General features: G+C 41.4%; 1 protein-coding gene across 5 annotated transcripts in view; it reads right to left on the bottom strand.

Moving 5' to 3' along the window:
• The window catches only part of stard13b (StAR-related lipid transfer (START) domain containing 13b), a 77,492-nt gene that overhangs the window by 27,690 nt on the left and 28,970 nt on the right, over positions 1-20,832 (bottom strand). The window contains exon 1 of one of the 5 annotated variants that reach the window (XM_057350850.1): positions 726-1,018. The exons of the other annotated variants lie outside the window; for them this stretch is intronic. Within the exon in view, the coding sequence (XP_057206833.1) occupies positions 726-888 (163 nt within the window). The 5' untranslated portion in view covers positions 889-1,018. Of the gene's footprint in view, positions 1-725; positions 1,019-20,832 lie in introns of those variants that run through there. 5 annotated transcript variants of the gene reach the window in all.

Below are 20,832 nucleotides of genomic sequence, written 5' to 3'. Positions count from 1 at the left end.
CGGTTAACTTTCATTTAATATCAAAGTTAAATACAGCTTTCCTCGGGATAAAATGTACAATAACATGTAACGGGAAGGGCGCTATCTTTATAAATATGCAAAATAAGGCCATCCCTATATAGTGTATACCCTATAGGGTGTTTGTGTGTGTTAAAAAGCTATAAGGGTCTTAATACCGTTGTAATGTGTGCACCCCCATCCAAACACACACACCCTCAGGTATGTTCTCACACGGATGGGCGCAAAGCAAAGGGGCGGGGCTAAGATGTAAAATGCTGATTGGTTCTCCATTGTCTTTCGCTGAAAACAACAGCCTGAGGTGTGACCTCAACAAACAAAAATGACTCACCAAATGCCCTTTCTGTACACATTGCATAGAGTTATGAGTCAAGCAAAGGTTCAAAGGTCAAGTCTGAGTTATGCCGTTTTTGACTAACTAGAGATGAATCAGTCGCAGAAATTTCTAAGGGATAACTATTTATAACCCATAGTTTGGTGCTATAGCTACAAATATAAGAGAGACTGGTTTCAGATTGGTTAACTGAAACTATAATACAGACATTGTAAGAACGTCAACGCTTACACGTCTTCAACGTCAAACTTCAAAACTCGCTGTTATCACAATGTGAATACAGACTGTAGAAAGTCACGCCCACAAACACAGTGACTTTTGAGTCATAGAGTAAAAAACACTGATAAAGCTCAATTGCTCCACCCGGTCGTACCTGCCGCTATCCTCTTAAGCAACTGCTGGCGGGCGATGATCCTGCCCAGCCTGTACCCAGAGCGTCTTCGATGGTGGTCCATCCTCAGGTAGATATCCTGCGTCTCTGGGGTCATGTTGCCCAAGCATTCGGTGCTCTCCGCTCGTGGCAGCTCTCTGTACATGGTCACACAATGCGAAACGTCGCGCACGCCCCCTCCCCGAAGGCAATTACCAAAAACAGTAGCGCAACTGTCCGTCCACCAACAACACGTGTGAGATGTGAGACCTCAGCGCTCCAGAACCTGGGAGGAGAGCCAGTTGTTGACCCCGCCCCCTTCTGAGTCACATGACTACAGGGGAGCGAATGAGAAGGAAGGACGGAGTGGACGGCCCTCGTGGTTGAGCTGAATTCAGGGTCTGTTCGAGGAGGGAAATATAAATACCAGAGGAATGCTTGTGAAGTGAGCGAGTGGAGAAAGGGTGGAGCGCAGGGGGCCGTGGGAGGGAAAAGAAAAACAGCATGGCTAGGAACTATCCAAAAAGAACAAGCCGAGTTTGCTTGCTCAGGGGGTGTTTGTTAGCTGAGAAAAGAGAGAAAGGGGATTTGTGTGACAGGTATGAGAGGTTTATAGACTACTTACGTAGGGTCTCTATTTGCACAAAACAGAGGTGGTCAAATAATCTATTATGACATCGCGAGAAGAAAAATGGCATAGTGGGGCTTCACCTTGTGAGAACAACCATTTCACACGTCACAACGGCTTTGCAGGAAACTTCTTAACTCAAACACAACAACCTTATCAACTTTTTTCATTACAAACTAAAATGTATTTAATAAAAAATGTCTTTGAATTGGGTGACTTTGAACAACGAAGAAAGACCACAGAATAGATCTACTACTGAACTACTGAAGATGCTAAAATATAACTACATTTACATCTACAACTTACATTTTTTTAGTCACAAGATCATTCTCATAGTTCCCTTTGTGTAATTCCACAGTTTTGATGAGCTTACTATTTTTCTCACATGAGCAAATACTATGAACAAGTGAGTTCAAGTAAGTTTTCTAGTAGTGTTCATATAATCTTTAAAGAGTACATAACATGAGATCATGAAAATCACATTTCATGCAGTGTGTAATGTTGGCGTGTTTGAAAGTAAGCAGTCTGCCAAGTTGTAAATCTGAAGGTGAATGAATAAGAAAGTTATGGGCTTGGAAAAAAGGGAGTCGACTCTGAATCGCGCAAACGAGTCGTCACTAGTCTGATTCGCGAACCGCCGCGGATTTACGTCACTACATATAGTCCCCGCCTACGTTTTGCTATGACTTCACTCTTCTCCCCCAAACACTGTAGCGCGTGAGCCTCATTCGCGGTAGACCAATCACAGCAGACTAGACCATCTGACCAATCACATCAGACTAGGCTAGCGGAAAGGAGGGGATTAGACAGATGAATCGCGGAACGAATCATGTGAGAGTCAGTCATGAAGTAAGGTAAGAATAACTACCTATTATTACCAAATAATAGTGTTTTACACCTTCTATGTACATACACTTGTTGTTGGACACTCCATAAACCAAAGTAGGACCTTAAAAATCCCTAGTTATGTACTGAGGACACAATACATCTCTTATTTTATTATATAATTCCTTTAATATCTGAATTGTTTCTCCTTGGCAGCTACTGTTTACATTTAGAACTAAAGCGAATTGACTCTGAATTAGCGAAATGCCTCAAATGCACATGAAATTGCAATGCAAATGCAATACTTGTAGTATAAATAAATAACCCAAAAATAAAATAGTTTAATTTGTGGTTTTAGCTTAGTGTTTCTCAACCAGGGCAGGGACCTCAACAAAATTTCAACGGTCCGGAAATTAAAATAAGCCAAAAAAGGATTAAAACAAGCAAACCAACTAAAAAAATCAAGACATTTCTTACACCGTGTCTACACCGAACGCGACGCGGCATGGCGCGTGCCACGCAACAAAAGACAATAGAACGCATTGGAACGAACTTTTTTTGCCGGGTCCCCCTTTTGTAGAGAAACGTGTTTTCAAGCCCCACCTACATACACCCACATATAGACCCTCTCATGAAATGTCCTTTACCTGCAAACTCATATAATATTTATTGAATTACATTGGTTTCATTTCATTATAATATGATTTCATGTGTACATGCAGAGGAAGTACATGCGCATAGGTTATTTTTAAACCAGCTCTTAACAGCAAGCAGTAGGAAGATAAGAAACGAAATATTATAAAATATGATTTAAAAACAATGCCTTGTCACGCCCCCCTTCTAAAGACCTCACGCCTCCCAGTTTGGGAACCACTGCGCTAGAATATATTTTGGGGAAGAAACTGCACCTAAAGTGGAGCCTTTAAATATCATTACGGACAATGGAGGGCTCTCAAAGTCACCTCGTTTGTAAGTCGCTTTGGATAAAAGCGTCTGCTAAATGACTAACATTCAGCTGCTTGCAGTATGCATAGAGAAATGAATTATACACAACTGATAAAAAAAGTCATGATGGAACATTTGCAAGGGTGCTGTTCCAATACCAAATGAAACGACCAGAAACATCACACTTTAAATAGACTCCATACGTTTGCAAACACTGTTGACTAAAGTCAGTCACTCTTAGCACCCTGGTAAACAGCAAACAACGACCGTCTCCTCTCTCTCTTTCTATCTGTGAGCAAGCACATATAATAACAAACAGGTTACGAAAGGGCACAGAACTTCCCTGACTGGCACCTACTAATCATGCTAGACGCCACACAAAGACCACAATTCAACCAGCCCCTGCAAATCCTTCTGCTTTTATACACAAACTACTCCATCCCTCACTCCAACAGTCCTCGAGTCATGTTTAATACGCCGGAATGGTTTTTAGCTGGTAGGACTGTCTGTGGGCTCTACGCTGAATATGATGTCATCTGTTGACTCAAAGCTCGAGAGCATAAACCAGGTACAGTACGTGCTCTGTCGAATACACGTGTAACTTCATGCGCAGGTTTGTTTTTGAGTGCTGTTCCAAACCGGTTGCTTATGGTCTCATTTGTTTGCAGTACGGACACAGAGCTCTTACAGAGTCACAACACCTTATGGCCTAGTTTTTATTTCAATCTAATTACAGTTACAGTGTTTATTTTTACAACACGTGCTGTGTGTTCACAATCTATAACAAAAATCAGTTAGCGAGCAAGTACTTAAAAAATCTATGCTAAACGGTCTTGCAACGTTATCCTTAATGATTTATAATTTGAGCTGATTGGTAAAGTCGGTTTAACATCATTTGATTTGAACCTTTGTGAAAAAGAGTAACCAGAAATGTTATGTTTTAAACAAAGAAGGCGATCAAGAGGCAAAGTTAAAGGGGTCATATGACAGAGCTGAAACGAATATTATCATTTGTTTTAGATGTAATGCAATGTGTATACAGGATTTAAAGTTACAGTTTGTAAAAACCGCCGCTAGAGGGCGCACGATCAAAACAACAACAATGCCGTAGCTTGATGACGCTGTGAAGGAGCGTGGAATGATGGGATCTGTTGTCTTCAACTCCACCGCTGATGGCCATCAATCAGACGGGAACGAGAAATCATGTTAGCGGATGAGGTAAAGTTTTATACATGTTGCGAATAATTGTGGTCCATAAATAAGTGGCTGCTCGAAACAAGCTAGTGGCTTGCTAGACGCATTTGTCCACGACGCTGTTGTCATGCGGTTTCTACGTCAGTAAAGGCGGTAACGGAGGGGAACACGGATACGACACCATTGACAGGCGACTGCACAGCTCCGTGTCACTGTTTAGACTGGCGATTTTCTCACGATTTACAAGTAGTTGGAAACATTTGAGATATTGTAAGTACTCAGCTGAACAAAATATATAACACTAGCTTAGTGGTTTTTGGATATTTTACTGCAAAATTGTTACAAACTGCACCTTTAAGGTTGAAAAACGCTGTATTTTCCACATACTGTGCATGTTTGTATCTCCACTTTGCCCCGCCTCTCTCTTACAAAGCTCATGGCTCTGAAAAGCGAGGTGTGCTATGATTGGCCAGTTCACCAGTGCGTAGTGATTGGTGGAATACTGCAAGCGTGTGAGGGAAATGTAACGCCTCTGACCATATTTGGAACATCAGGTTCCTCTTCAATTGTACTGACAGGTACGCCCACCTCACTTGCGTTTACATTTGGGCGGTCTTAGTCAAATCAGACCACCAGCTGACGTAGATTTGTGGGGGTGTGGTTACACGTTTCAGGCAGGTCTGGGTGAGCATTCGCTTTTACATAGAATGCATCTTTTGTTCGCACACTTTCATTTCTGCAATTTTACGTGTCTAATACATGCATGGGCAACTTATAACACACCAAAGACACAGAAAAACATGTATTCGTGCCAATGGGACCCCTTTAAAGATTGCAGCTTTAAATCATCAAGATAACATCGATCTACTGCGAAAATAGTAATATTCCAAATTTTTACTGTTTTTGGCCACACTGTAATAGCTATTTGGTATTATTGGTAGCTTTTATTATTACATTGTTCTTCGTCTTCTTTGTCAGTAATGTAGTAACAACCTCCAGTGCCGCTTAGTTTAGTCAAGAAATAGGAAAGAAAATCCCCTTTCATAATTTTCTACAAATCTCAGTCAAAACCAATGGTCGATATAGACAAATTACTGATTAGTCATGCGCACGTTTTAAATATACATGACTATGTATGTATATAATATATATATACAATTTCTATCACTCAAAATCAGAGGAGGAATATAGCACATATAATATTATAAATATAATATTAAATAACAGAAGAGAGATAATATTGCTATGCTCATAAAATTGACATGCATAAATAAACGATTCCCATAATCATATTTGACATAAGCCCATATTTAATAAAAACACTATTCGACAGCTAGTTCATTTCAGCCGGGTGTCTACAAACATGATGTCCTCTGATCAACTGCTGACCCACAATTTTCGAAACACTTTGAGCTTGATTTAGAAGGAAGATGTGTTGTTGAAAACAGATCAAGCATCTTTGTCATGCAGAACGGAGTGCTTTGCCATCTTCAGTTCAATATTCAGCGCCAAACGGGCCTCTGCCAAGTTCCTCATCACCTCCACACTATTCCAAAGACAAATGTCTGACAGCTCTCAGAATAAATGTATGCAAAAGTGGAGGAGAGAACAGACCCTGCTCACTACTGCCAAAGAATGCACATTCCACATGCTCTCTCCCTCACACACGCACACACACACACACACACACACACACACACACACACACACACACAGTTACACTGGGAGGACACCTTGGTAACTGTTGCATTACTGCATGTGGCATATTATTATCCTTATAAATCACCAATCATATCACAAGTTTCCTTTAAATCTTCAAATCACATTGTATTTTTAGTTTTCAAACATTGAGTTTCCAGTACATCCATGACGTGCATGAAGCATTCGGGGCTTTCCTCTCTATCAAACCTGCCTCAACACGTTTGTACTTCATAACATCAACGTAATGGAAATCTAACCCTCAAATCTCTTGATCTGCAAGGCAGGGGTGAACACAACAGTACAGCGGATGAGCAAACTGTACGTTTATGTACAGCCGGCATTATTTTCATAACAGCACCCTCTTGTCTTGGTTCTCTGTATTTTCCACCAGCTGGAGGAACATCTGCCAAGAAAGTGTAATCGTATTGCTACACCTTCACGAATTAGTACGTTAAATTAGATGGAATCAAAATAAACCGTTCCGCGGATTACCAAATCAAGTCAAATGAAGATTAGCCAAAGAGAGGCCTCTGGAATATGACAGCTGATTTCTAGTAAAGCCTCCTGGCCGCCCGGGCTGCTGACGCCGCGATTCCAAGACATGCAGAGTGAAGATATCAACAAAGCCGGTGGAAAGAAAAGTTATCGGCATAATATTTACACTGTGGGATTCTGGGAAGGGCTGTTAAACGTGGGCAGGAGCCAGATAAAGCTAGCAGGTGCTTATGATTTGCTCCAGCAGGGAGACAAGAGTCCCTTCTGAATATTGGCATGATTGAACGTCCCATTGAAAATGTCAAAACTGTGTCACATTTATGAGTCCTCTGATACGTAGTTTGGAGAAATCTTTTTAAAAGCGTAACTTTATATGGTTACAGTGAGTGGACATTGTACGAAGGATGTAAATGTTTTGTTGGCATATATTGAACATAATTTTCCCAACCTGTTGTGTATTAGTCTATTATTGTGGTATATTAGTTATCCATGCCAAATAAACTTTCTACACAAATAAAACATAACCTGTGCCAGATCTTGTTCTAAGCAGGCTGCTATGTGGACTTTGCGTGATTCTAAAAGTCTACATTTTTGTTTGATTTAAATTCCCTTTACAAAAAAACTTTGACGAGCAAAGTTGGATGTGCTGCTGCTATTTCCCAGAATAACCTTCATGGCTGAAGTGAAGGTTGAAGGGGCCCAAATAAGATTAAAATGTTCCACACACAGATATCCATCGTCCTTCCATAAAAGGTTCCTCGTTGTTTGACGTGTGTATAAACAGCTTGCTGGACCGCGTGCATGACTGCCACCTGCGTTGTACAACACATTACTGAAATACATATTTGGAAATGAATACGATATGCGTGCCAACAATGGCTCTACATTTCAGCGCATCCCCATGGCAGCCCACTCATGTGCCCAAATAAACAAAGAAACCTGAAGTACAAATACACAAGCAAAGATTTAAACCTAATAACTGCAGAGAAGACTGTTAATTATTGTCCAATAAAATAAACAGATACATCAAATCCGTATAAGCACTGGAAATGAAGAGTGATTATTAGTTTCCAGTCGGGCACCACGTTGCATGGACTGACATCTAGTGGTCAGGTGAGGTATTGTCTCCACACTGAACACATCACCAGAAATGGATTGATCGAAATTTCGCAAATACGTATACTGCAATAAAAAACGTTTAATTCTTAGGAAAAGGTAGCTTTTCAAACTATTTAAAAAAAACAATGCTAAAAGTAGCTACTATCTGGGGGGTGTAAAGAAACCACTTAAACAAATTTAAAGCCCATTAAGCGCTCATACTCAAACACAACGAGACTAATGTATCTCAAATCTATCTATCTATCTATCTATCTATCTATCTATCTATCTATCTATCTATCTATCTATCTATCTATCTATCATAAAATAACATACACACGTCAGTTTAAGCCGCGTAAAGTTTAAGTTAAAGTTAGCGTAAAAACAATGTATAGGGTAAATAACGATCCTAGCTTTAGGTAAACTTAGAAAACATTAAAATCAACTATATCGATCGTGTGTGCATATATGGCAATTATGAATTGAATATTAATAAATGAATCATATAATACAAGTTATTTAAGTTATTTAAGACGTTACATTTTTACATTGCCACAATTCAATGCAAAGGTTTAATAATTATAGTAAACTTTACCTTCAAACACAATTCAATTCATGCTGTCTTCTAATTTGCAGATCAATCATTTTGCTGATATCACAGGCGATAGTAACTGTCTTCAAACAACCGCAATGCCTGCGCGAACTTCATATAAGGTTAGTGTCACTGACCTGCCAGTCGTCTCTCTCTGACACTTTTCCATAATAAATCCCAAGCTTTGGACGTGGATTCCCGGAGCTGTTCGCTTAACGATCGTCTGAGTTTTAGTCTGAACGACTTTCGTCTCGCTGTCATGGTGAATCCTAGCTCATAATAATCGATCAGTGTCTCGTGCTAACTCCCGTTATTTCTCCTCTTCACCTGGTTGCCTCACGCGACCCGCAAAGAGAAACTTTTCCGAAGAATAAATGCATTTCCAACAATGTGCTTACAAGTCCCCAAATAATCCACTGCAGTAACTTTAGACACGTGTCGGTAAATGAATCGAGTGGTCGAATCACTGTGTTCACTGCAGATGTGGGTTTGTTTGAAGTTTCTCCTTCAGTTCGTAACATACTCTCTCTCTCTCTCTCTCTCTCTCTCTCTCTCTCTCTCTCTCTCTCTCTCTCTCTCTCTCCTTCTGGCGCTTTCCCACTCTCCCTCTCTCTCTCCCTCTCTCTCTCTCTCATCACTCTCACTTCTGGAAGACTTCAGTTCACAGATAAAACTGTCAAGCTTCACTTAAATATCCCTCAAAACTCAACGATTAATTTGCTATAAACATCATGATTTTACTTCTTTGTTTTGATTTGTTCGACATCCTTGTTTATTATTGATGTAAATGTGAAAGTTTTTTAATCAAAATGTCTTTAGACATTCACATTTATTTAGACTGAATACCCTAAAAAGTAACTTTTTCCTTTCTGAGCGCAACAAAATGAACACAGAAAATATTGTATTCATAAATAATATATAAATAAATCAATATTGCTTTTTGCATTATTTTATCTATTTCTAATCATAGCATTTACATGCATATTAAAATATATAAATACAAAAATAAATAATATTATAATTGTATCACTACAATAATAATATCATATTCATGTAAGATAAAACCTGTAAAATAAAACATAAAAAAATATTATAATAATATAATTTATTGTACAGAAAAAATATGTAATATAAAAACGAAGAAATGAATTAATAAATGTGACTGGCAAAAATGCAGAGGTCTTGGATCATGCTGAGGGGAGCTGGACATAATATGAACATTGACAGCTCATTTAATTACAATCCCCTATAGATTTCATTCTGCACTCAGTGTGATATTAGCCAACATACCCATCACAACAGAAAGGAGACCTCGATATGTGACAGGTTTGCGGCGATACCCAAACCTAAATATGGACAGAAAATAGTAAGCGAGATAAAAAACCCTACTGAAGATATTTGAATACATTCAACTTAAAAGAGTACTGCATAGTGATAATCATGTAGCAGACACATCATATCTTCAAATTTGTTACTGAGTACCACCGTTTTTAGCCCTGTTTCAGCACAAGCTAACCGGTCATGTGTCCGGGTGCAAGGGTACGGGTTGGCGTGCGTCCCTAATCACGATGAGTGTTAATGCGTCTGAGCTTCATTCACTAATGGAGTCATCTGATGTGAAGACCCTCCCGGGAGAACACGGGGGTCTACTGCTGTGCCTCAGCTTACGTGTCAAAGGTCAAAGGTCAGGGCCAAACATTTCCCCTCTTGTGGGATCAGCAGTGGAATGCCTGGCGGTGCAACCGCCTGACCACTTGAGGAAAAAAGCCGGGAACTGTCAAGCTTGGCTTTCAAACACACAAATACAGACAAGTGCTCTCTAATAACCGAGTGTCCGAAAAAGCCTCAAATGTCAAGAATGAAGACGAGATGACCTACAGCTATTCTCAGATTCATTAGTCTAGAGACAGACTGCTGGACATTTAATAGTGCAAAGTCAGATCCTGTCTGTCCTCCTCAGCAACTGTCTCGCTCCATCAATGCTTCAGCTGGCTGCTCTAAACCCTTGATCTCCCGTCTGTCAACAGCTGATCGCTTCAGGAGACTCATCACTCTTTCAACTTCAGCGGTCCTTCAATTATAAAACCAGGCCAAAATGAGTAGCGGTGGTCAGCACAACACAGCTGACTCTGTGCCTGTCTGAACATGCCGAATGTGTCATCTGCTTTCACGCAGAACGAAATAACCAGATTGCATTGTATGATCATTTGATATTTGCAGAACTAAACAACTTGATTCGTTCATATCCCAAATGTCTCTTTGGAGAATGACGCATATTGTGAACGATATCCCTCAAACCAGATGTTCTAACCAACGTGGATCTACGATTGCTCATATGAAGCATCTGAATAATTAGTTGCACCAAATTACGTCGACGTTTTGCCAAGTAGAATATGAATGTCATGCAGATGACAGACTTCTGCAGAAATTCGCACAGAAGCCAAGCTTACACCTCTGCGTTCCTCCCAACGCTGAAGTACGAAATTAAAACCACATGGTCGTTTTAAACGCAAAAACTCCTTGTTTTAAAATACCTGAGCCTATTTAACACAAGCCTTCACTCGCTGTCTGGTCCCGTGCTCAGTAATGAGGTCGTGCGGGTCACGGTCCTCATCAAAGACTTGGACAGGAAGTCCCGTGACAAGCAGTGCTCTGCAGTTATCATGACTGTGCGTGATGGTTTCTCTAGGGCCGTTACGTCTTCTACTCCAAGTCATTCTGGATTCAGACTGCTATCGAAGAGATTATTATGGCTAGACTTTGGCTCGTACTTACAGGAGGAAACACACAGGAAGTGGTGATGTAAGGGGAGGAAGTGGGCATCTAAATGTGAATGGCTCTCCACACGAACCCACTGGGTTTGCGTGTTTTGGCAAGACCCCATCGAGTTCTTATCTTTTCTCCAAACAGTGACAGAGCCTTTAGACAGGAAATGTAAATACAGAGCGCCTCGTCGTTCTTAACGCTGCAAATAAGCTAGGATAGATCGTATGTGTGCTCCATTTGTGAAGTTACAAGTCAAAAGCTTAAATGGACACTAGGGATGCACAATAAATGATCGGCCATATAATAATATCGATATCGGCCGATAATAAAATTTAAGACGATAAATTATGAATCATTTCCTCTGGTTGAACCACTTCAGCTGCACGCTGCGCACAGTTAAAATCCAGTAAAGTACTGTCTTTCTTTCGTGATCTTTCACTTACTGCTATTAGCAAAACATTGTTGATGTAGTATGTAGATATTTATGAATGTGTAAATTAAAGGTACAAAAGCAATTTGTTTGGAGCCGATTGCTGTCTGAATGCTTTCTGTCTGAGACAGTTAAAGAATCTTGAATTAGTGTAAAGTAGGCTCGGTACATGATTTTCAGGGGAAAAAAGAATTTCTCAGTCTCAGAAAATGTTATATTAATATTTAATACATACTGTGTGCATGTCTGTTTTCTGTGTGTGTTCACTTTTTTTGTTTTTACTTGTATAGCTTTAATGTTTTGCTTATGTCAATATGTTTCATGTACAGCTGGTTTGTAACAATGAAAATTGTAAAAAGCGCCCTATAAATAAAGTTGACTTGACTTGACTTTTGGTGTACTGTGCTGTATATCGGCCAATATATCGATTATCGACTTCCAATGTTCAAGAATTATCGGTTATCGGCCAAAATTCCCAGCTGGTCCCGTCCAGCTCTTCCAAGTTCACGCTGGTCCCGTCCAGCTCTTCCAAGTTCCTGCTGGTCCCGTCCAGTTCTTCGCCAGCCAGCACCTCCTCTTCAGCCTCCAAGGTTCCACCCAGCCTCCCTCTCCCTCCTCCTCCGTTACCGTCAGCCAGTCCATCTGCCCTGGGTCTGCTGGCATCCGGAGACCCCTCAGCTCACCCTCTGCATGCCAGCGCTGTTGGGTCGGATGAGCTTCGGGATCGCCAGCTACCTTCGGGCTTGAGTATCCCATGTCTCTGCCTCCAGCCTCCGAGACATGGACTCCACCTCGACCCTACGACCCAGCGGCTCCCTCATCTCCACCGTGGCCAGTCATCCCACCAGCTCCACCAGGCTCCCTCGTCCCTCCGGCTCCTCCTTGGTCAGTCGTCGACCATCCGCCGCCTCGGGGCTCCAATCCTCCGGCTACACCTCGTCACTCCACCCCTTTGGCTCTGTTAGGCTCCTCCTTCCCTCCGGCTCCACCTTAATCCTTGGTCGCTCTGGCTCCGCCGCAGTCTTCCGGATCCCCGCCTGAGCCGCTGACTTCGCCTTGGTCCTCCGGATCCTCTGTGTCACCCTGGCTGTCCATCTGCACGGCTCCACCCTGGGCTCCTCTTCTAGCATCATGACCAGCATCATCTCCATCACTCGGGCCCCTGGTGTCGCCAGCCATCCCACCTCCACCATGACTCCTCTCTCTGTCGACACCCCTGTGGGCCGTCACCCTGGCTGGTCTCTGGACCATCATCTGGCTCCTCCTGCTCCAGGCAACCTGGCTCCTCCCACCGTCCTCACCACCCTGGCCCCACGGACTACTTCCTCTCCCCATTGCCTGCCCCTTTCCTGCCCCTCGACCACCTCCTGAACTCCCACCCTCCCTTAAGGAAGTTATCTTCAGTTTGGTTTTGTCTTCTGTGTTCATTATTAGTTAATTGCCACACACCTGTTTCTGTTCTCCCTGATTATGTTATGTTCTCCATAGTATTTAAGCCCTGTGTTTGCCTGTGTTCATTGTCTGGTTTAACTTGTGTTACGTGTGTTTGTGTTCCTGTGTTTTCTTTGGTATACTTTGTGGATTCATCAAATACTTCTTGTGGAATATACTCCTTGTCGTATGCCTGAATACGCTACATCCCATGACAGTCGACTCATTTAATCAGCACTAAAAATTACAGATGAAACAACATGCGATCGTCTCATGCACCTCTTACTTGTTTACACGTGAAGCCAGTGGCTTGCACTCCACACTGACCAATGAGCTGGAATGAGAAAAGGTCCAGATGTTGAGAAGCTGATTTCTATTCACTCCGATTGGCTGCCTCGCTTGGCCGTGACGTCCCAGGCAGGCTCCATGAATCCGCCAGGGGATCACTCTTCCCAGCCTAATGCATTCAAGGCATGGAATTCCCCCCATCTGCCCCCTCTTTCCTTTCCTTCTCCCACTCATACATACGGGCCCATCTTATGCATGGGCTATAAATTTTCTGAGCAAATATTCCCAAGCTGGGTCTACAGCTTTCCAGAGAAATCACACATGTGATGCTGCTTTTAGATTGGAATATGGAGTGGGAGGAAAGCGCTTAACGCAATAGTTCACAGTGAATGTGATTCATTGTGTGAAACATCATCAGGTTTGGCAATGGCTTTAGAATCATGAGCTTGGATGTTTATCGCTAAATCCCTGTTACACCAAATGTGGATGTCGACATGAGTTATCAAGGCTGTGCTTGCGATTCCAGGATACTAAGTATAGTAATCGTACTATTTCTGCAGTATTTGTAGAGTATGCAGTAGAGTGTAGAGTGTGTAAATGTTTTTGCACACAAAGTATAGGTGACATACTACAATTGGCAAAACATGTCATTTCACTGTATCCCACAATGCATTGCACTTAAACCGACGACTTCCACTGGGAAGAATGCACGAAAGGCAAAATCAACTTATTTATTTGGAAAACAAACAAATTAAACAGAATGAAAAGCCACTGTAATTTTTACGATTTAACTACGATTTTGCAAAACAGCATGATCTAACAAGCGAACTCCTATAAACTCCAATAATAAGAGGTTTGGATACACAGACACAAACACAGTGGTCGTGGAGGTGCCAGAAGGGGTATGCGAATGCTATTGTTTCACTGTTGCAAAAGCGCAGCATGACAAAGCATGTAATGTTGTCAAGACACAATCTGTTCGGACTCGGCCAACCACAGAAGTCCATGGGAAAACATTTACAGTCTCAACACACCACCTGGCTTCTATCAGAAGAGGGGGATTATAACACACACATGCTCATACACTCACAATTCAGATTCACACTCTAAAAACATACTAAGTTACACATAACTGCATTTGCAAATTCACATTTTGATGGAAAATAACCAAGATGCATGTGCACAATGTAAAGCAAGTAATTTCAGTCAACGGATCATTTGATGCGAGTCACATAAATCCAATGGCACCTGTGCGACCCACATCTACCAAGCAGAAAGTCAACAATTAAACTTGTCTAGATGTCAGCCTAGACTTGATGAGATTTAAACCTAGTCTCAAAGACATTAAACTAGACCAGATTTAAACATTTCTTAATTATTATAAGGTTGATCACTGACAGTATGTTAAATAAACAATCATGAAACTAAACAGACAGAGCTCAACTTTAATTGGCAGGGAAAGTGTTTAACAAAGCCTTACAAACAATATGGTGTGTTACAGATTATACGCTTCTACAGCTACAATGTTTAGATAGTAAGAATAAACAACCATACATTTACTTCCAACAACATTCGATGTTATTGCAGAACAACGTAAATATATATTCTATGATGATTCATCACTTAATATACGTACTATCATTGTGCTGTCATGGTAATTGGTGAAAGATTATGCCACGGAGAGAAATGCACTAAAAATATTTTGAATCACATCTCATTCTATGGATTGCACTGCATATACTGTACTAGTATTTACAAAAAAGATCAATCCTTTAAGTAAAGACAATTGCTGAACGAACAGCTGAACTGTTTCTCAGAAAGAGACCCAACAGAGTCATTACTTACTGTATTTTGTAGTTTTTATTACGTTACTAGGCTACTTTCTAACAAAATTAGTAATCTATCATGCTAGTATAAGCACAGTATATGAAGTATACAATAACCAGAATGTCATTTGCCACATACAATATACTGTAGTGATAAATATCTTTGCATATACCATACATTTTTTTATTCCAGGCAAGTCCCACCCTGTATCCCATTTCGCATACTATCCATCCTAAATAGTATTTGGAATTAGAATGAGTATGTCCCAAATCATAGTATGTTGAGTATTCTTAAAGTGATAGTTCACCCAAAAATGAAAATTCTATCGTCTTTTACTCACTCTCTCTTTACATTTAAAACCTGTATGACTTTCTTTCTCCCGCAGAACACAAAAGAAACTCATTCACTTCTGTTGTATATTAATCCAATGCAACTGAAGAGGTGTCGGTTAACAACATTCCTCAAAATATCTTCTTTCGTGTTCTGCATAAGACAGAAAGTCATTTTTGAAAAGACAAAAGGGTGAGTACATGATGACAGAATTTTCATTTTTGCGTGAACTATCACGTTAAAGTACCCGGAAGGTCTACTATTTCCGTTGATAATTCAAAGTGTAGATCCATGAACACTCGAACAACTGCTATTACCCACAACTCAACATGAGTGGGCGGAGTTTGATGACGCTCCACTGTATTAACAAAATTAAATATGATGCGTCACTGAACAAATGTAAGTATACAGTAAACATTACATAAGAAATAATGAATACTATGATGGAAAGAGCTGTATTTTAATGTGTCTGACTATTAAGGATCACATTGTTGTATAGGCAACAATTGAGTTAGTATGTCCCAGTGCATGCATCCCGCTTTGCTACACGGTAAAATGTATGTACTTTTATATACCAAAAATCAGTGCATACTTTTAGGGCATAGTAAAAGTAGGCGAATTGTTATGCCAGCTTTGACAAGAATGCAAAACAAGAACACACACACGAACCGTGTAGGCGAACACAATTCGCCTACATCAGACTGATCTGTTCATCAGGTGACAATTGTTTTCACCTCCTTGACTTCAATTTAAGTTACAAAACAGATCAGAGAAAAGAAAACGTTCCAGCTGATTTAGTTGTTCTTGGGCACATGGGATCCAGGGATTTGCAGAGCACTGCATGTAATTGGTGGAAACTGCCAAGGTCGTGTACAATAGAGGCTGATCCAAATTAATGACTGTTCAATCCCTTAACGCCATCTCCTAATGAGAGAAAATCCCACCCTGGCAAGCATGAGTTAATCAAATTACTGAGAAAGTCTGTGAGATTCCTTATCGCAAGAACCCGGAATGCCGTAAGAAATTAAAATGTCAAAGAGTGGAAATTGCCATCTAAACACAGAGGCGAAAAAGAATTACTGGAAACTACAGGATTTATACAACTATAAATGAAATTAAGCTTCTACCAAAGATCAATTCCAGCATCACGGAATTCCAAAGTACCAGCACCAACAGTGGAAGTCCACGGAAAGCCACGAGCCATTTTCCATCTTTCCACATGTGGAACGTTTCGTGCTCTCCCTATGGCAGCGGTTTTCTTAACGGACCAGCCGCCAGGCCACATGACAAGCCGAATGTAAATTTAACACATGATGTCATCGATTTAGACCAGAAAAGGCTAAAAAAAGACATAATCACATGCTCTCCCTCATCTCAGGAAAATAAGGCACAGAATCTGTGTTTAGTGAGGGCTCAAAGGCAAAACTACTCATTCGATTTGCCCAACTACAGTCATCATTTTGCCAAAAAGGACAGCTTAAACTCGTCTGAACTGGTTTGTAGGTCTTAGCTGGTTTAGCTCTCTGACCAGCAAATCTGGTTAGTTTCCCAGCCTGACCACCTAAAGAAAACCCATAAACCCTACAAAAACCATCAATCCAGACTAGTCCGAGCAGTGGAAAGAAGCCTGGTGACCAGCTAAGACCAACAACCCATTTTTTGTTCAACAGGGCCTGATCAAATAAAGTTAAAAGAAAGGCACAATTACGGCATCTTAAACTACACTAGCCAAATAATCTAAAAATTAAAATTTTTTTATAATATAATAATATTATATAATAAAATCTCAAATATTTTGAGATATTCAGATCAGATCTCAGAATGACCTTTCGTGCAGCCCGAAGCCATAACCAGTCATAAAGCAAAAGCCTTTCTGTCTGTTGCTTAAACAATCCCACAAAAGCACTTTGATTAGTCCAGTTAAAACAATAATCCATAAGACGTCAAGTCATTTATAAAACAAGACTAAAGGTCTTTCTGTAACCGTGCAATAAAACCAATCATATACGTACGTGTGTTTATTGGTTTGGCTTTTAAATGTGTGATTGCTGCCAGCTACTCCATTCTACAGACATGTTTCAAGTTGTGGTAGAAACCAAGGTCAAGATAATAACTTCTAGCCCTGTGTTGTGTTTTTATAGTTCCACCCTAATATGCAGCACAGTAGCTTCCAAAAGTGAAAAAAATACACTCTCAGTAATATGAAATAAAAGCGACCAATCAGCTTTGTTCAAGGACAACTTTCCCTTTCACCTCACAGTAAATCAGACAGATCTTCTGGATTCTGTCTCAGAGGGTCTCGAGTGAGACAGGACGGCCAGACAGGACCGCAGAGAGAGAGAGAGAGAGAGAGAGAGAGGGGCAGCAGCTGTTAGGGGTCACCAGTGCCGTCCACTGAGAACCAGATGAGACGAGAGAAAAAAGAGGCAGAGTCTGGGACAGCAGCTGGCTTTAGTGCTGAGAGTGAGCAGAGAAAGGGTCCATAAAGCTGACCCTGAACATAGAGGAATGTAGAGGCAGACGCTTAACTAATGGTCCAAAGAGAAGGGATGGGAAAGAAAGGGGAAAATAATGGAAGAGAATATGAAAGTGTAAAAGAAAAAAGAAAAATAAAGCTGTGGTAAAGTGGGAAATGTTACAGGTGATTTATGTGCATGTGTAAGTCTTCTGGACATGTCCGGTCAATACAAACTGCATAAACTAAATTAGCTTTGCAGGGTCGATAGTCTCAATGAAGCCGGAAACCAAATTCATTATTATGATGTGATTGATACAGGATAAAACTGAAACGGAAGCACAAAATCAATGAGGCTTATAATGACATAAATCATGTTCAAAGAGGTGGTGGACTCATTTTTTTATTTACAGTGACATATTTGGTCTTTCGATTTTCTCTGTTCCTAAGGTTCCTATTCTGACACATTCTGCACTATAACATGAAGTGAAATTCTGAACTTTTCAGTTTTGTTTAATCGTCTGTGGACAAATCCTTGTTTTATAGTAATGACCTTGACAAGCTGTATATGGGGACAGAGAAAGTCAGACAGACACAGAAAGGCAGGTAGATAGACATATACTGTATATGGACAGACAGACAGACACAGAAAGACAGGTAGACAGACAGTCAAATACAGAGAAACATATAGACAGAGACAGACAGACAGACAGACACACACACACTAAAAGAAAGAGGGATACAGGACGGCAGATAGATAGACACAGAGAGACAGACAGTGAGTGAGTGAGTGAGAGAGAGAGAGAGTGAGAGAGAGAGAGAGAGAGAGAGAGAGAGAGAGAGAGAGAGAGAGACAGAGAGAGAGAGAGAGAGTGAGAGAGAGAGAGAGAGAGAGGAGAGAAGAGACAGAGAGAGAGAGAGAGAGAGAGAGAGAGAGAGAGAGAGAGAGAGAGAGAGAGAGAGAGAGAGAGAGAGAGAGAGAGAGAGAGAGAGAGAGAGAGAGAGAGAGAGAGAGAGAGAGAGAGAGAGAGAGAGAGAGAGAGAGAGAGAGAGAGAGAGAGAGAGAGAGAGAGAGAGAGAGAGAGAGAGAGAGAGAGAGAGAGAGAGAGAGAGAGAGAGAGAGAGAGAGAGAGAGAGAGAGAGAGAGAGAGAGAGAGAGGAGAGAGAGAGAGAGGAGAGAGAGAGAGAGAGAGAGAGAGAGAGAGAGAGAGAGAGAGAGAGAGAGAGAGAGAGAGAGAGAGAGAGAGAGAGAGAGAGAGAGAGAGAGAGAGAGAGAGAGAGAGAGAGAGAGAGAGAGAGAGAGAGAGAGAGAGAGAGAGAGAGAGAGAGAGAGGAGAGAGAGAGAGAGAGAGAGCGAGAGAGAGCGAGAGAGAGAGAGGAGAGAGAGGAGAGAGAGAGAGAGAGAGAGAGAGAGAGAGAGAGAGAGAGAGAGAGAGAGAGAGAGAGAGAGAGAGAGAGAGAGAGAGAGAGAGAGAGAGAGAGAGAGAGAGAGAGAGAGAGCGAGAGAGAGAGAGAGAGAGAGAGAGAGAGAGAGAGAGAGAGAGAGAGAGAGAGAGAGAGAGAGAGAGAGAGAGAGAGAGAGAGAGAGAGAGAGAGAGAGAGAGAGAGAGAGAGAGAGAGAGAGAGAGAGAGAGAGAGAGAGAGAGAGAGAGAGAGAGAGAGAGAGAGAGAGAGGCAGAGAGAGAGAGAGAGAGAGAGAGAGAGAGAGAGAGAGAGAGAGAGAGAGAGAGAGAGAGAGAGAGAGAGAGAGAGAGAGAGAGAGAGAGAGAGAGAGAGAGAGAGAGAGAGAGAGAGAGAGAGAGAGAGAGAGAGAGAGAGAGAGAGAGAGAGAGAGAGAGAGAGAGAGAGAGAGAGAGAGAGAGAGAGAGAGCGAGAGAGAGCGAGAGAGAGAGAGACAGTGACAAACATACATACATCAGAGAGCCAGACGAATACAGAGAGATAGACAGATAAACACCGAGAATCAGACAGACAAAGACAGACAGACAGAGATACAGAGAGATAGACAGACAGACAGACACAAAGAGCCAGGCAGCCGGATACAGAGAGGCAGTTACAGACTGTCAGGCAGACATACTGTATATACAGATAGACACACACACACACACACACACAAAGAGAGGCAGACGGATAAATAGATAGAGACAGGTTATACAGAGAAATAGACAAAAAAAAGATACAGAGAGATACAGACAGGCAGATATACTGTAGAGAGAGACAGCCAGAAACAAATACAGAAAACAGACAGACAGACGGATTCAAACAATTTAAACAATTCACCTACACAACATTGATATGGTCAGTTGGACCCTTTGTGTCTGATATACGAGCGAGTACAGAATGTTCTGGGTGTGTTCAAACTCTTGCTTGGTTTTCATTCAGTGGCTCAATGCCTTTGGATTTGTCTTGTCAAAGGAGAATAACAGCATTCGCAGGAAACGAGAAGCTTGTGTTCAGAGCTGTCTGTCCAGCTTCTGGCTTCAGCACCAGTGGTCTCAGTCTGACAGTTCTGGGTCGCCTCTCGCCGTGTCTCTCTTTGTGAGATGGGAGGTCTGACACGCTGATGATTACCATACCAAACGATCATGCATTCTTAAAACACCCCTGAACACGGGACAAATGATGGACACGCAGTCCTAAAATGATTCAAGGCACACACGCAGATCGACATGTCTGCCATGTCAAGAGAGACATTTCTAAGCCGCTGACAACTCCGGCATGTTTTGAGGATGTCCTCCCTACGAGCAGATACAGTGAATGAACAGATTCAGTTTAAAAGACGAGATTCACAGAAGATGAAATAAATACCAAAACAAGAATACGCTGAATGACGCATAAAAGTAAACGTAGACTTCTTTTTGCTTTGGTTATGTTTTATACTTAGTCATTTCGAACGAGAGGTCAAACTTGATTTATATCTGAGGAAATACAAACAGCTGAAAAAAAGGAAGCGGGTCAGAGGCGTCGAGTATTTTTCCATACTGTATGTCTTCCCTGATGCTGTTTCTAAGTCATGTTGGCTCTGGTGATCCTTTAGTCATAAAGCACAAGGACTGGATTATTAATGTACGTCTGCTCATAAAAGGCACCTCTCAATGGATAACT

The sequence above is a fragment of the Triplophysa rosa genome, linkage group LG14 (genome assembly GCF_024868665.1).
Source record: "Triplophysa rosa linkage group LG14, Trosa_1v2, whole genome shotgun sequence".
NCBI classification, from domain to species: domain Eukaryota; kingdom Metazoa; phylum Chordata; class Actinopteri; order Cypriniformes; family Nemacheilidae; genus Triplophysa; species Triplophysa rosa.
The sequence above is the reverse complement of the archived record's forward strand: the minus strand, read 5'-3'. Positions and strand labels throughout refer to the sequence as shown.